This window comes from Poecilia reticulata, linkage group LG23, assembly GCF_000633615.1.
Source record: "Poecilia reticulata strain Guanapo linkage group LG23, Guppy_female_1.0+MT, whole genome shotgun sequence".
In the NCBI taxonomy this organism is placed as follows: Eukaryota; Metazoa; Chordata; class Actinopteri; order Cyprinodontiformes; family Poeciliidae; genus Poecilia; species Poecilia reticulata.
In genome coordinates this window covers 16,063,152-16,080,289 of record NC_024353.1, presented here as the reverse complement: position 1 = coordinate 16,080,289, position 17,138 = coordinate 16,063,152, and the positions used below count along the sequence as shown (strand labels likewise).

The following is a 17,138-nucleotide window of genomic DNA, read 5'->3' as shown; positions in this document are numbered from 1 at the left end:
TGTGTGTGTGTGTGTGTGTGTGTGTGTGTGTGTGTGTGTGTGTGTGTGTGTGTGTGTGTGTAATAGTAGGATTACACTGTCAGTGTGTACAACGTCTAGTTGTGTGATTTGCACGAGCGTCCGTGCGCATGCATGTGTAGGTGTGTGCAAGAGAGAGAGTGGTTTAAGGGGCGTGTTTATAGGAAATAGAGATTTTTGCGTGTGTGTGTGTGGGTGTGTGTGTGTTTACACAGACGGGAATACTGCTCCAGAGGAAGTGCGCTCGTTCTCCGTCTGCGCGTCCCGACTTCCTGCTCTGAGGCAGGAGAGAGAAAAGCTGCGGATCCGCTTTCAGACAGCGGGGCAGCAGCAGCAGCAGCAGCAGCAGCAGCAGCATGGAGCCCCGACACAACACACACGCTGTGCTTTAAGAGCCAAACTCCCACGACACGCGCGGACAGACGCACAGAGAGAGAGGAGCCGCGGCGGTTCACAGCTGGGTAGGTGCCAACTTTCCTTCCGTCTCCAACTTTCTCAAAGTTACCTAAAGGCAGCATCGAAGTGAACTAAAAAAAAAACTAAAAAAAAAAACTAAAAACTTGTGATTCGTTCAAAAATCATTTCTGAGCACAGAAAGTGCAAATCCACACCGCCAACCTGAAAAGCGCGAAAAAAAAAGAGAGAGAAGACGTGCGTAAATTGTTAAAGCCGTGCGTAAAAATATGTAAAAGGTTTCCCCAATCAAACAGCGTTCTTATGCGTGACACTATCACAGATTTAAAGGGGGGATCTAGAATGAGGTCGGTGTGACAATTGGTGAGGGAAGGGAAGTAAAAATGAGCCGTGGCTCCTTTAAAACCTGCTAGTAGATTTTCTGGTTTGTCTGGACCTCGCAGACTAATTGCCATGCGCTTCCGGATAGAAGCTGGCAGCAGACAACATCTTGAAAATGAGTCACCGACTGCCGCAAAACAAAGAGACGTTTGAGTTCCAGCAGAGCCCCCTTTACTCCCCCCTTACTCAGTTTTTTTTTTTTTTTAATCAGAGCGGAGGAAATGGAAGGAGAGTCATGGTTTGGGTTCTTCCTGCTGACCTGAACAGAAACAGAGAGGAAACGGGCTCAAACAGTGGGCTTTTATTTTGAAATCAAATCTTAAAACATTTGCTTTAACAGATCAAATAATTTGCTAATGTCAGCACACCAGTGTTCGATCCCACTGGTTATTTTAGCAGAAGTATGATGAAATCTGAAAAGTGTGGCATGCATTTCTATTCAATCTCTTTTACTCTGGTACTCCTAAGACGAAAACAAAACAAAAAAAAAAGTAGTAGTGCATCCAGTTGCCTCATGATTGAAAAGATGAAAAAGAAGGCGTTTTGGTCAGATGGTTAAAGTTTTGGGCGACATGGAATCAACCAGAATAATTCGTCATTATGGAGTACGGTGGTGGCAGTGTCATGCTGTCAGGATGCTTTTTCATTTTTTTCAAGTGATGCTAAATACAATGTGGTTCTTGCAAGACTTAGAAAAGTTCAACTGGTAACATTCCAGTTCTGAAAGTTTTCCCAAAATGTGTACAAGCACACGCGTGTGTGTGTGTGCTCTTAAAAAAAACCTTCTACATCTGCTGGGTGTTGTAAGAACTGAGCTCTAAAAACAAACAGCGAATGTGTGCGCTTGTTCCCGGTGCTTCCCACCGACAGGAAGTCCTGGACAGCCTCTCACCGGGAATGACGCCCCTGAAGCTGAATGACAGGAAGTCCTCCTGTAGACAGTTAGACATCACCGCGGTTCCTCTGTCACCTCACACACACACACACACACACGCACACGCACACACACACACACACACACAGCAGCACACATTCAAACAGGAAATAGGAAGCGAGAACTCGGTCAGTTGTGTGCTTGCGAGGCTGGTGGGTCATTGTTTTGTACTTTCCCCTCGTTTTTGTCCTGCTGCTTGGTTTCCTTTCACAAAGACAAACAGATTCACAAACAGTCATTTCTCATATTTCCACCGCTGCTGTACAATATGTTGTTCTTATGAAGGCAGGCGGAGCTACAGTTCTCAGAGCGCGCACAGGAACAGACACACACACACACAAACACACACACAGGCAGTCAGCGGTTTCCAGGTAAACACGTCGGTTAGGGCCACGCTTGTCTTGGCAGAAGGGTCACTAACCACATCCTGTTTTATCACCATGGAAACATCTGAAAGCCATGTGACGTATGGAGCTTTCTCACCGACTCAGTCAATATGAAACTGTACTGAAGGAGGAAAAGCCTGCCAGCCGCTGTGAGCAACAATTATTACAATTTGTTGTTCCACTCAGTTCCGTGCAAAATGTTAATAATCTTTTAGACTCTTTCACATTTTTCAATAACAACCTTTGATGTATTTGAGTTGATTTTTGTATTGTAATATTGAAAATGGGGCACCCTTATGTATTCAGCCTCCTCCTCATCCCCTATGGTGGTGGCAGCATCATGCTGTGGGACTGCTTAATTTATCTGTGGAAGTTGATCAGAGACGGATGGGAACATGAGGGGAAAACCCTCCTCCCAATAAAATCAAGTCTGTGGTTGTAATAAAAAATGTAAAAAAAAAAGTTTAGGGGAGTAAGAATTACGTTTACAAGGCACGGTATCGGTAGTTACAATCCAACAGGGGTCATACCAGCTGTTACAACCTGTGGAAGGAAGTAGCAAAACCGCATGCCACCATGTCTGCGTGTAGTGACATGTGGCAAACATAAGCCCTTCAGTAACAGAACCCAGAGGACATGCACGAACATTTTTGCTCTTATGCTTACTTTAATTTCTCTAGAGCTGCTAACTTGAAGAGCACTGCTAATTTTAGCACGCTTTAGCTTTCACATGGTTATTTGTGGTTATCTCCACGCAAATGTATCTTAAAAGATAATTGTTGAAAAATTGCTTTTGCCATCAAAATTAATGGCAAAAATTTTTCAACAAAGAATTTCAAACAATACATTAGTTACAATTGTTTTTGAGACTCTTTAGCTTCTGTAACTTCTTTAGACCTGCTCAGGATCTCTTTCTTTTAAATTCTGATGGTGCTAATGTTGTCACCATCTACTGGAGTCGAGTAAAGCCTCCACCTTTTTAAATTCAATTCCCAAAGCTTGTGTAGATCTAGACATTTTTAAAAACAGGAAAATCCTTCCTGAGCTGTGCATCCAACCCCTCTGTCTAAATGCTTGAACGAGTTTAGCTCTTAGCTTAACCAGCTAAATTTTGCTAGCTAGTGAAATTAAAGTAGCTAGCTTAATTACCTAAATCAAGTTAGGTAAGGTAGCTAAATTAAGCCAGTTAGCTAAATTAAGCTAGCTAGCTAAGTACATCCTAATCAGCTAAATTTAGCTTATTAACTTAGCTAAATTTACCATATTAAGCTATCTAAGTTAAGGTAGATAGCTTAGTTAGATAAATTATACTCGGTACATGAAGGTAGATAGCCAAAGTAAGCTAGCTACTTAGATTAAGCTAGCTAATAATAATAATAATAATAATAATATTAACAATAATAGTCCAAATTTTATACCACAAACAACCAAAGCTGGTATGACAATAAAAAGAATCCTAGAGTCCTTGGATCCTAACTCGGTGCTTGTCTAATTCCCAGTTGCAGAAGCCCCGGTGCCTGTGCCGTCATGGAGAGCTCCATCACCCTCTGGCAGTTCCTGCTCCAGCTGCTGCTCGACCAGAGCCACAAACATCTCATCTGCTGGACGTCTAACGATGGAGAGTTCAAACTGCTCAAGTCTGAGGAGGTGGCCAAACTGTGGGGGCTGCGAAAGAACAAGACCAACATGAACTACGACAAGCTGAGTAGGGCGCTGCGCTACTACTACGACAAAGTATGCGCATGTGAACTACAACACAAACAAAACTACTATAAAATGGAGGTTTATGTTGACACCTTTGGGTTTTTTCTTCTCTATTTGCAGAACATCATCAAGAAGGTGATTGGTCAAAAGTTTGTCTACAAGTTTGTCTCATTCCCTGAGATTCTGAAGATGGACCCTGCAGTTGTGGAGTCGGGTCGCAGTGGCGAGGAGGTTGGGGGGACGACGTCAGAACCTGAAGCTGAAGAGGAGGATCGGACTGACAGAAACCAGTATCGCCACTCCAACTTATACTCCTCTTTCACCATCAGCTCCCTGCAGCATGCTTTAGAACAGCAACGGCCAATCAAGAAAGAACCCAGATGCGAAGAAAGCTCCTCCGTCATCCGGTTCGTAACCAACGGCGGCCACTCGTCCCTTCCTCCAACACCACCTCCATCCACGACAGACAGCCCAAATTCCTCCGTGCTGTCTCCTCGGTTGGCCAGCTCTTCGTCCCCATCCCAAAGCCCCGCCCACATACGGGCAAGGGGGCAGAGCCTTAGCGCAGATACTGAAGATTTCGAATACAGTGCTCAACCTTTAAACTTGTCATCTGGTCAGAGGGAAAGAGAGAAGCTACGGTGCACACGAACACCAGAGAGGAGGGGGTTGGCCAACAGTAACCCTTTAAAAGGCAGAAAACCCAAAGGCTTGGAAATCTCTGCCTCTCCTCTTCTCCTGACAGGAAGTGACCTCGTCTCCATTGCCCTCAACAGCCCGGCGCTGCCCTCTGGGTCTCTTACCCCCGCCTTTCTGACCACACAGGTATGAATCAACATTATACAGCCAGTAACACCACCAAACCTCCCCAAACTTCCCCTGGAAGCACAGTCTGTAATAGGTAACAGGCAGAGGAGAGGAAGGAGACATTTCTGATGCGGAAAGTCAGACAGGGAGGGGACGGAGAGAGGTGAGCGGAAAGAAAAGGAGGAGGGGAGGGAGGACCGAGGAGGTTTCTAAGTGAACCCATATGTTCTTGACGCTCCTGATTCACTGGCAGCAGCTCGCTGACCAAAACAGGACAGACTGACTACATTCAGGCCCTCAACTGACATTCTTATCCAGACTGAGTAATCATATACTGCTGTGTGTAAATCACTGACAGAAACCAAAGGAAGTGGAGGCTGAACTCATTACTCAATATGTCAATGGTAACACCTACTCCTTTTGGTAACCAGAACCCCTTCCCTAGCAAACCAACAGGAAGTACGTTTACAGAGATTTGATACTTTCTTTGAAATTTGTCCCCATTTGCTTTAAAACCAAATCCAAAATAAAGGTCCTTGTAGTGCCATGGAAACCAACTCAGATAAACCAACAAGACCATCAAACCACCTAAAACGAAATGTTAAAAATAGCTGAAAGAAAATGAACAGAATTACCTAATGACATTACAAGAAATGGTCTGACTGATGAATGACTAATAACTGACAAGGAGCTTCATAACTATTTACAGGATGAGTGAGGAGGAACTTTGTGGCATTTAAGGCATGCTAGGAAATCTAGGTATGAAATTAGCCTGAGAAAGAATTAGTTCCTTCATTTGAGTAAAGTTTCAGATGAAAATCTGTTTTTGCAGCTTTTATGATTGAAGAAGCTATAAATTGGTCGTCATTGCCAGAATTAACCATCTTCTCCATACTCTATGTGGATTATTTTCCTTTGTCAGATTTTTTTCTGTATTTCCCTGACCTTTCAGACTCCATCTGGTCTGTTGCTAACTCCCAGTCCTCTGCTGTCCAACATCCATTTCTGGTCCGGTCTGAGTCCGGTGGGACCTCTGAGCCCAGCCCAACTGCAGAGCCATGCCCAACTCTTCCAGGTAATCTTCCTTTCTTGTGTTTGAGGCGATATCCTTCAACGGATGCCTGGTTTTCCTAAACACCCCTGGGTTCAGCTTAGTCAGAAATACCCACATCACCTGACTCAACCCCTTCAGCTCATATACTGGTAGCTAGTCAACTGTATTTTAAACCTTGTAATTTGTATAGAACCAAGATAACCCAAATTCCTCTTTGTTGTCAAAATGTTATTCATTTGTCTGCCGTCATAAAACCCAAACATTTACGAGGCCCACATGCATCTACAGTATCTTTACCCGAGACCCAAAGTTTGTGGGTATTCAACCAAAGCCGAAATCATAAAGTTAACAGTGCTTGACCTTCGGAGATGACGCCATGCATATGTTGCGTATTGATGGGAAGTTGGTTAACCATCAAAGCTATTCCAGCACTAATAATAGTCAATGGGCTATAAGCATACTTGTTTATGAGTCGGTACCCTTTGAACTGTAGCTGAGGTTGAAGTGGACTTCAAATAAACCAAACACACCATAAAGGGACTCTGCCAGCAAATCAAGTCTAGAGGATATTGCCAAGTACATGAATTTCTTTCAAAGACTTCTCTCAAAAAAAGGCAGAAACTTTAATCCCCACACACTCCGACTTAATTTGTAATCACAAGCATGAACTGGTCGATGGTAGAGCGCTACTTGCTTCTGGCCAAAACACGTTTCACTAGAAAAACTTCATAAATTGCTAAAACAGTCTTTAATGTTTCCTATTGTGTACTTTACTAGTTCCCCACACTGATGAATGGAGCCATTCCCATTCCTCCTTCCAACGTGGACACGCCCTCTCCTCTGCTGCTCACGTCCAGCTCCCACAAGTCCTGATGCCAGCAGGAAGCTGGTTCCAGAGGGGCTGAGGACGGTCAGATCATCATCATCAAGGAGCAGACCATCCTAAAGCTTGGATGAAATTCAACCTGACTGAGTATACTTACAGCTGAGACTTCTACCTTCATTCCAGAAGAAACTGGAGCTCCACTCTGAGGATTTGCTCTCTAAGAAGAGCATAGTTTGGTTTGTATGTTTACTTCAGGGTCCCCATCGTACTTGTGGTAAAACATCTGACATGGCGTCAGTGTTCCGTGTCTCTCATCTCGTTTGATTGCCAGTCTCTGCCCAAATGTAGTAAAATCTCAGCAGAACACATCTTTTCTTTTGCCATCTTCTGTAGCCGTCGTAACTCCATGAATTTCTTTGCCTCGGATGTGAGGCATGTGCATTACAATTTAGAAGTAGAACTGTGAAAACTTCTCTCAGCCTTCGGAGACTAAATAAAACCAGAGTTCCCACGTCTAGACAGCACATTAAGGCTTTTGCTCTTTTGTGTATTCAAAAAGTTTTAAATGATCAAGTAAGTTATCAAAATGTGTTTGATAGCTTAAAACTTTATACTCACTAACAGGAACAATAGGTGCTAGTGGATATTATTGTCTTTGAGCAAGTTGATGTTTTCCCACCTTTTTGTAATCTTAAAGCTAAGCTAATTACTTTCTTCCATCCGTTCATCCATTTTCTTTACACCCTTGTCCCTTAGTGGGGTCGAGAGGGTACTAATTACTTTCTTGTACCTTACATTTAGAAATACGTTTTTTGCCCAAAAAACGGTTATTGGTTCCAAAAAAATATATACCTAAACAAGTTTATAATACAAAATAATTAGAAAATTAGAATCTAGCAACAACATCATGACGTTTTCTGTCACTTTTGAACGGATCTGGCATCTTTTTCTGTCACATTTAACTGCCAACAGTTTTTTAATGATCAGTTTCTCTTTCCTGGATACGGAAAGGCTCAGGATAAAATTTGATCGAACGCTGGAAAAAATAAAACTGGGCTACATGAGATGGGACCATAAGCGACTCCTAGCAAAGCATCTGCTAGCCAGAGTAAAAATGCAGCGCAAAATTGATGCACAATTTTCTATACTTTTTTTTATTTTTGCACTGTACTGTACTTTTAAGCAATCTTTGCTGTAGCTTTTATGATGAAAGATTTCTGTAAATGTGTCAAAAGCTTTATATCTTGGCCAAAACTGCACAAATAGCTTTTTTTGTAGCTGTGAAATTGCTCCTGTTTCTTTTTTATTTTTTAGGAAATATGACAGCAAATTATCCATGTTAGTTTCTTATTTTGTGTTTTTAAATAAATTACTTTCTTTAAAAAAAAAAAAAAAAAAGTATTCTGGTTTCCAATGTGTTTACCTTGTTATTACCGTCGTTATTCAGAAAATGACTGTTACACACGCGTTTTATGAAACAAAGTTTTAAATTTTTTACTTCTGATGGTTATGAGAAATAAATAGTTCCAGTAAAAAGAGTCACATATCAACTGTTCACCGGCAGCTCAGTGTTTCAGAGAGTTTGAGTTGACAACACAGCAGGCCTTCCATGCATCAGGCACACACATATCCACACACACTCAGACGTAAAACATACAATTAAATCATCCGTTCATCTGAAAAAAAGTACAGTTTTACAATGATAAATATTAAGCCGTTTTAGAAATCTCCTTTCGTGCATGTTACTGCTGTTCATGTACAAAAAAAGTCACATTAGCAGAAACACAGTTTGCAGTTCACAGGGAAACGATCCTTAATTTGGATAAAGTGGAATATACACAAAAAAAATATGGAAAATTTAGATGTACATGGTTCCAATTTCCAACTTAAAAAGAACAGTAATACAGGAAATATACCATTAATATAATGACTTCCTGTTTACAGTATGTCATGTATGTACTTGATTGTGTAATCACAATATCTCAAATTAGGAGTGCATGTTTAAATCATTTAGATTAATAAGATTTGTATTGTTTACTGGATCATTGCACCATTACCTGCAATCTGTGTTTGATGTTAATATTACATTAATGATTTCAGATAAGTTTATCAAGCTTTTCCAGTGCTTCCAGCACTCTTCTAGCATGTGCTACCTAATCTGAAACAAAGAACACTAGTTTCGCTTAAACAAATCTTTTTCCTGTCACAAAATACAGTTTTCAGTCGGCCGCTGAACAAAAGAGCAACAAGAAAACTTCCCTCTGATCCCCCGACAACTTTCAGTTTTATCTGGATGTTTAATGCACTCCCAGTCTTTTATTTTTAATAAGCTTTTAATATTTTCTGATTTATTAGCAGTTTACCTTGCAAAGCTGTTAACATAAAATTTTTCCTGGTTATCTATTTAAACAAAAACCCTGCGGTTGCATTTTTGCCAAGCGTTCAACAAAACTTTGCTATATTTAAAGCCAACTGGCTAAGCTAACCTATAGCTTCAACTGCATAGTTATTCACACCAATGATGTATCTCTTAAGTCAAAAAGTATATATTCTTTTTTATACCAGAGATTGTAACATTTAAACACTGCTTATTGACCTAAATTTGTTTGAACGCATACCTCATCATGTATGTTTAGATTTAGCGCACAGCTAGCTTGCGCACCTAAAGTTAGCATAAAAAGAGAAATCTGCCAAAGCTAACCTAGCAGGGAAATTATGTTCACCACACATTTAATGACTGCCCGATAAAATTTCACAATGTAGATGTCAAAACAGAGTTTAGTTTTATAGGCAGAAAAGCGATAGCATTACATTAGCTCCTGCAAACTGTACTTTCAAAACTTGGCAAAACGACTACGGTTGTTATTTAATGATGGTCAACACGGTAAAAAACAAACCAATCTGACTCCAGGAATGCAATGAACATCAGTTGTCATGTAAGAAACATTCAGGGACATTTTCTTATTGCTACAGTAAACGTATTTAAAAGAGAGACTCGCCAACAGGTTTAATCATCTTTAGCATCACTGTCAGTTGCTAACAACACATCAGCAGTAAAGTCTTGAGTTTTAATCTCTGTGTTGTAAAAAAAAGCTGTGGCTCGACATGAAGTGGGAAATTGTTGCTTTTAGAGCATCCACATTGGTGCCGTTTTCCCAAGGAGAAGTCACGGAACACATCTTAATACTGTTGGGTAAACTCAGCCGTGTTGAGGCCCACTTCCCTGATGAAAACGAAACAGAAAAAAAATGCAAACGCTTGGAGTGCAGGGTAAAATTTCTGAATGTACAGTTGCATCGACGCTCTCGACATTCGAAAGGTTTGCAGGCTTATCCGAGCTTTTATCTCAGGTTCTGGTTTTTGTCATTACTCAACAACGCTGTCCAGTCGTCTCCCCAACAAGGCATGGGCTGGTCTCTGGTATGTTGCTGCACCAATGTTTCAAACAGCTACGGTTTCAAAAACTGCTTATTTTTGTGCCCATGAAAAATGAAAACCCAAATTAAGGAGCCAGGCCAACCAGTTTTCTTCTGTGTATGACAGACAGAGTAATGCAGCTCTGCGTCGTTTAACTCAATTAAACGAATCCGGATGTTTGTGATTTTCTCGACTGGAGCTATTTTTCAGACAAGCATGGTGTGGAAACCAAACATTTCTGTATTAAATTTACAGTTGGCAGGTCTGTAAAGCAGCAGGCTGCAGGCTACCGGAACAGATTAACCAGGTAATTAGATTTCGGTTTCTCTGCAAAGAGCAGAGTGTGTTTAATATTAAATTTAATGACCATTTATTCCATATTTGTATGAAAATAAAAATATGTTAAAGTAACATAACTGTAGCATATGAAGTAATAGTTCCTGCTGTTCCAAGTAAAAGAAAGATTATGTTAGAAAGTTTTCTTAACACAGGAATACCGTTTAGTTTTTAATCATGGTTATCATTGAGAATCACCAGCCCATGCCTATTTCCATTTTTTGTCTCCGTCAGATTTGGTCCTGTAGAATTACCAGAGTGAGCAGAAACCCAGCGGCTAAAACTGCTAGCTTCGCTCAGCCCTCAGCTGCCAGGCGCTATGCTCAGATTTTCAGTGGGACCCCAAAAGGCCATCGGGCCCTCAGAAAAACACAGTTCTTCTGAAACACATTTGGGGTGGGAAAAAAAATCTAAGATGGGAAATCCATCATCATCACCATCATCATCATCATCATCACCAGTCTCTCTCGTTCCCCTCAAAGCCAACACTGTCGTGTGCTGCAGCTTTTTGAAATGTAGAAACTTGTATAGATCAGTCACGGAAGCTCGAAGGAAAGAGAACAAAACAAAACGACAAAAAAAAACAAACAAAAAAAACAATCTCCAAATATACATGTACATATATACACATAAATATATATGTATAGATATACACAATGCATAAAAAGTTTGAAGAAACTGCAGCCGTTGCTCTGTAAGCACAATAATGAAACAACAACTTCATCACAGCGTCGACATCAACATCCGTTGAATTTCAAACTAAAAATACCAAAGAATTATAGTCAGGAGAAATAACAGTAACCTAAACAGACCGCTTAACTGTGCATGGCGTCTTCAGTTCACATCATGTGCACGAACACACACGTGTATACACACACACACACACATACATGTTATATAGTAGACAGTAGTAGTTTAGCAGCAAAATAAGTTAATCTCACACTCCAATAAATAAACAGTCTCCAAGCGTTTTGACTCAAAGTCAGTCATTCAGAGGATGTGTGTGTGTGTGTGTGTGTGTACGCGTGTGAGTGAGTCCAGGTGAGGGAGTGAGGAGAGACGCTCCTCAGGGAGGTGGGCTCATGCGAGGAGTTGCTGGGAGGTGCAGTGAAGCTGGCCGGCTGACCATCCTCTTCAGGAAACATTAGAAAAGCATGCTCTGCCTTCTGTTGATGTTGCCGTTACCTGGAACAATACAATACCCATGATGCCTTGGGCCTCATTACACCAAAATACAAGCACGTCGAAAAAAGTGAACATTGTGATTTTTTGGTCTCATTTCACAAATTTAAACCTGTTATATAAAGTAAAGTACTTTAAGCTATTATTTATTGTATTTTTTGATGATTATGGCTTAAAGATCATTTAAACTCAATCTTAAGAAAATCAGTTGTCTTAAAGTGACACCATAAGTTTCTAATATTGAACTTTTTTATAATATTAAAATTTTTTTGAGAGAATGAATTTAGGGTTTTCATTATCTGTAGGCCATCATAATCAGAACTACAAGAAACTCCAATGATAGTTACTGATGATGTCAGACATCTCTGATTTGGCTTGAAAACTAAAATGTTAGAGTTGAAAACTGGAGGTGGTGTTGCTAAAAGTCAGAAAATTTCAGATACAAGAAGAGTTTCAACTGATACTTGATTTCATTTGAATTATGGGAAATTAAATGAGGTTCATGGCCCACCTGACTCGGGGTAGGAAGAGTTCCTGTAGCCGGGGTCCCTCTGAAGCTGCAGCTCTTTTAACGTGAACATCGACACGCCTGAAACACGAGAGAGACAGAAACTCAGCTAGCTTAACTTGATAACTTTAGCTGAAACACAGCACACAGCTAGCTTAATGCAATACATTTAGCCATCTGAAATACAGTAGAGAAAGATACTCAGCTATCTTAACACAAAATCTATAGCTAGCTGAAACAGGCGACAGCGAGCTTAAAGAAACATGTTAGCTAGCTGGAACACGACCGACACCTAGCAACACATTTAGCTAGAGAGACAGGGACTGAACTAGCTTAATGCAACACATTGCGCTAACTGAAACACAGGAGACAGCTAAACAAACATGTTTAGCTAACTGAAACACGAGACAGCTAGCTTAATGCAACAGATTTAGCTAGCTGAAACGCAAGAAACAGCTAGCTCAATGCAACACATTTAGGTAGCTAAAACACAGGTGACAGCTAACTTAACACAACGTGGGACAGGAAATCAAAAAACGAATAATGCAGGAAGGCTTGAGGAGAGCAGACAGCAGCTGGGATTGCACAGGGCTTGTGTGTGTGTGTATATATGTGTGTGTGCTCACTTTCAGGCAGTGTGTGGACTCTCATCCCAAGCTGCCTGAAGTAGGAATGTTTCATCGCCTCATCAGCTGAAATCCTCGCCTTGGACTCGTACTGAAGAGACACAAAAGTCCAACAATAGTAGAGAAATGTGAATGATTCACATTCACTCACATTATGAGTCAAAGTGGTGAAACACAGCAGAGTAAGCGCATGTGGATTCCTAAGGGTGAATAACTGCACCCCCTGCTGTCTGCATGTGGTACTGACTGAATTCAGATCCAACATGATTAAATCTAGATAACTGATGTGTCAACAGGAAACTGGGATCTGGTGGGGAATCAACTATGGCACCCTCAACACTAATTAGCACCTTTAGCAGAGATGTATAGAATGACTTCAAGTAAATGCATCTTTTATTTCTTTAGAAATTTGAACTGAACATTTCAGAAAAACCAAACCTATAATTTATAATTAATCTATATTCATGTTCCAGATTTTATATTGGCGCATTTTTACTTTTTAGAGAAAATGGCATGAATAATTCCTTGAAATAAAATAACATGTTATCTTATTAGCAGAAGGTAACTGAGCCGCCAGATATTTTGTTACATCTCTACTGACTAAATGAACTCTAAAGTCCATTTTTCATTATTAACCCATACAGTTCCTGCAATTTGACCAGGAAGTAACCACATCATGGACGTAAAAATGTTAAGACTCTACTACAATAAAAGAAGAATTTATAGAAGGATTTCTACACGTAAAGGGGCGCCAATAAATATGTTCAGTTCTCTGGCCGATCACTGACTGATTTTTTTTTTTTATCTTAAAATTGATAAAAATATTGAAAAAGTTGCTAAGATGGCAATAGTGGGGTGAATATATTGTTAAAGGAAATTTGGGAAAATGTATTGGCTAGTTGATTAATGATGCACTACTACTTGTATTCAAATACTTTTCAGACTCAGCCTCTGAAAAAAGCTTCAACATTTTTAATTTCACAGTTAAACAACTATTTACCTTCAGATATCCTGACGGAGGACTAAAAACTAAGCATCTTATTTGTGGCTTTAACGTGACAACCTTCTACTAAATGAATCCTAGTCCCAGACGTGTGCGCTTGTGCGTTGGTTGACACTTACTCTGAGGAACGCCAGCAGCAGCTCAATACCGTCGCTGTCCAGCCTGAAGGAGAAGAGAAGAGCAAGAGCTCAGTATCAACCAGCAGAAAGGGCTGATGGGAATGTGGAGGACTCATGGGAGGAAGGAAGCGCACAGCCAGCTCTAATGTTGGGCAGGATTTCCTGCCTGAAATGGCCAAACACACACTCAGAAATGCACAACATCACTGGACGCATTCAAACCAGCCAGGGGGTGCATAACAAGAAATAAACGAGCACAGAAGAAGAAGAATAAGAAGACAAAGAAGAAGAAGAACAAGAAGAAGAAGCGTGTACCTGGGTGCGTGATTGATCAGCGGCTGCGGTTTGTATTTGGGGAAGTTGTAGGATTTAAACTCTTCAATGGTGGAGATTCCTGGCCAGTTCTCCTCTGTGGGCGTGCCTGAAGTAGTAACAGTCCAATCAGACACAGTCAGATGGCTACCAGATAGCGTTACCATGACAATCGCGTTCAGGATGGGATCCTCACCCAGCAGCCTGAAAATGAGATGGAGCTCATCCTCCACAGTGGAGCCGGGGAACAGAGGCCGACCTGCAGCCATCTCGTAGAATATACAGCCCACACCCCTGCAGAGCAAACAGACAATCAGCTGGCAGAACAACAGCGGGCTGGAGAAATGTCACCAAGGCAACATGGTGAGAGCAGGAAGAGGAGGAAGGAAAAAGCACCGCATGGTCGGATGTTTCTCTGGGTTTAGATATATATCTGACTCCGTCTGCTTCACTGTCACCATGGGTGAAACTGATGAAGAGGGGCATGATGGGAGATTTACCACATGTCGATCTGTGTGGAGTACTCCGAGGATCCCAGGAGGACATCGGGAGGCCGGTACCAGAGAGTCACCACCTCGTTGGAGTACGTCTTGGTGGGGACGGACTTCGCCCTCGCCAGACCTGCAGAGCGTCGGCACATATCAGCAGCCTGGAGCCGGAGCGTTTCCATCGGAAACGGTCTCCTGCATTTAGCAGTTTTGGAGCTGATTTTTCAGCCAATTTAAGCTAAAAGAAATTTTGCCTTCCTGTTATCAGCACTCTCCCTTTCACACAGACTACAAGAAACATGAGCTGTTGAGGTTCCTCTTACCAAAATCAGCCAGCTTCAGTTCCCCTCTTTCGTTGATTAGGAGGTTCTGTGGCTTCAGGTCCCTGTGGAGAACTTTCCGTTTGTGACAGTAAGACAGCCCTCGTAAAATCTGGAACAGAAAGATCTGGAAACGCACATTTCAGGATCTAATGAATTTACTGTCATCTGAGCAACTTTGCAAATTTTAGAATGTTGAATTGAATGATAATAATGATAATATGAAATTTTTTTTAACCTTACATTTAAAATCTATGTCGAAATGTTTCATCATTCACTCACTCACTCACTCACTCACTCACTCACTCACTCACTCACTCACTCACTCACTCACTCACTCACTCACTCAAACTATTGTGGCCCAAAGAGATCAGCGAAATGCAAAAGCCATAACACAACAACGCTACGCTAGAGAGTCTATCAGCAATTCTGTTAAATGCCAGAATTTAAACTAAAATGAAATTTATACAAAAACAGGGTTTATGCTAAAACAGAAGTGATGCTAATCAAAAGTTATCCTAGCAAGTTTTTCATAATCAGGTTTTTGCTAAAACGGAATTATGCTGAAACGGAATCTCACCAAAATGGAAGTTATCTTAGCGGTGGATTATCATCACTTCCGTTTTAGAGTAGCTTCCTTTGTGGCTTTTTTTTTTTTTTTTGCTGTTGCGTTGTGGATTATGCATTTTGTTGACCCTTCTGAGCAACCACACAATTCAGATATTATAATCCATACTTGAATAACACAGACTATTACAATGCTTAGCTATTAGAGCTTCCTAAGAAGAGCATAGCTCAACTACAATCAATACAAAACTCAACTGCAAAGATCATAAAGCACTTCTACCAATATTCCGTTTCATAAAATTGATGTTAAGGTGCTTCCATTGGATTTTAAAGGTCTCACTGGTCCAATCCAGCCTATGTAATCACTTTCCACCATGCAAATCCCCCAATTCCTTCCTGAGAGGCCTCCCGTTGTTAGAAGCCAAAAGTCAAATCTAAAACTCATGATGAGGCATCGTTCATTTATTACTGCCTCAACATTCTTCCTGAGAACCTGAAGGCAGCTGGCTTAGCGTGACTGCTACTTGAACTTTAGGAACTCAGCCTTATATTGACCCAAATTAACTTAGCTTAATTCAGTTTAACTTGATTTTAATCAACTGATTATTAGTCAGTGTAATCTTTTACTACCGTTTTATTTAATTATAAATTAAATGCTTTATGTGTCATCATGTTTTATGTGTATTGTGGTTCAATTAAACTTTTTTATTTTTTATCAATAAAGCCATGTTTTTGCATTGCTGGCATCTGTGTCTGATATTGCAGTGTTTCTTCAGTTCTGCAGTTCATCTATCATTTGTTCAAGTCGACTATTAATGGTATGCTCACCTTCACGTTGTGCATGCTCATGATGTTTCCACAGTCGTCCATGTACTGCTTCAGATCTTTATCCTACAGGAGGAGATCATACCACAAATACCATGACTGCCATGAATAGTTAATCATCGTCTGTTTTATTCAGAGAACAATGTATATTGATGAAAAGTAAACAGAAAGTGGCTTTAACCTACAGAAGACTGGAAACATCAAATGAATAAATAAATAAATAGTAGAAACGAGCGACAATTTAACAACTAAAAACTAAATAAATAAAAAAGCACAAGTTGGATGATTGCTTTTGGTTTTTCAAGGAAAACCCCAATTAAAGCATACATGGGTGGAAATATTTTTAATGTCTTTAAAATCATCGACACAATAAAGAACTAAGGATGGAGCAACATGTCGGGTTCCTCTTGGTGTGACATCATGCTTACCAAATACTCAAAGACGAGTGTGAGGCTCTTGTCCGTGTGCACGATGTCGTGTAACGTCACGATGTTGGCGTGTTTCAAGTCTTTTAGAAGTGACACTGCAGAGAAACAGAAGACGACGATGAAACAACAAACAGGTCATTAAGGGATACACTTCCTGTGTTCACTGGGAAATTATGGCCTTGGGAATATTCCACTTGTAGCAGTTAAGCACTGCAAATGTTTTCTGCAAACATTCAAAACTTTTCCAAGGCTTCCAAGTACTTTATATTCGAAAATATAAAATCCAAACATTCAATGAATTTATGGAGTACGTGTAGAACAGGCAGGCTGGGCGTACACCAAGAGAAACCAGTGACTGAGATGAAGGAAGGATGGAAGGAGAAGAAGGAAAGAAGAAAGGACATATGGAAAGGAGATATAAAGTAAGGAAGGAAGGACAGAAAGAAATAAACGATAGAAGAAGTGCTTGAAAGAAAAACAGAA

At 40.7% G+C, this 17,138-nt stretch overlaps 2 protein-coding genes across 3 annotated transcripts in view; one reads left to right on the top strand and one right to left on the bottom strand.

Moving 5' to 3' along the window:
* Positions 1 to 74: 74 nt before the first annotated feature.
* On the top strand, positions 75 to 8,393 carry elk3 (ETS transcription factor ELK3). The gene is made up of 5 exons (XM_008401464.2): positions 75 to 479; positions 3,633 to 3,867; positions 3,958 to 4,662; positions 5,597 to 5,719; positions 6,476 to 8,393. Exons 2-5 carry the CDS (start codon positions 3,661 to 3,663, stop codon positions 6,569 to 6,571), a joined length of 1,131 nt encoding a protein of 376 aa, XP_008399686.1. The 5' UTR covers positions 75 to 479; positions 3,633 to 3,660; the 3' UTR covers positions 6,572 to 8,393.
* Positions 8,394 to 10,136: 1,743 nt separating this feature from the next.
* The window catches only part of cdk17 (cyclin dependent kinase 17), a 41,399-nt gene continuing 34,397 nt past the window's right edge, over positions 10,137 to 17,138 (bottom strand). For both annotated transcript variants that reach the window (XM_008401462.2, XM_008401463.2), the window contains 10 exons: positions 16,656 to 16,750; positions 16,231 to 16,293; positions 14,839 to 14,962; positions 14,528 to 14,648; positions 14,224 to 14,321; positions 14,031 to 14,136; positions 13,716 to 13,758; positions 12,594 to 12,684; positions 11,971 to 12,048; positions 10,137 to 11,462 (listed from right to left, as the gene is read on the bottom strand). In XM_008401462.2, coding sequence (XP_008399684.1) covers positions 11,422 to 11,462; positions 11,971 to 12,048; positions 12,594 to 12,684; positions 13,716 to 13,758; positions 14,031 to 14,136; positions 14,224 to 14,321; positions 14,528 to 14,648; positions 14,839 to 14,962; positions 16,231 to 16,293; positions 16,656 to 16,750 — 860 coding nt within the window. In that variant the 3' untranslated portion in view covers positions 10,137 to 11,421. The remainder of the gene's footprint in view (positions 11,463 to 11,970; positions 12,049 to 12,593; positions 12,685 to 13,715; positions 13,759 to 14,030; positions 14,137 to 14,223; positions 14,322 to 14,527; positions 14,649 to 14,838; positions 14,963 to 16,230; positions 16,294 to 16,655; positions 16,751 to 17,138) is intronic.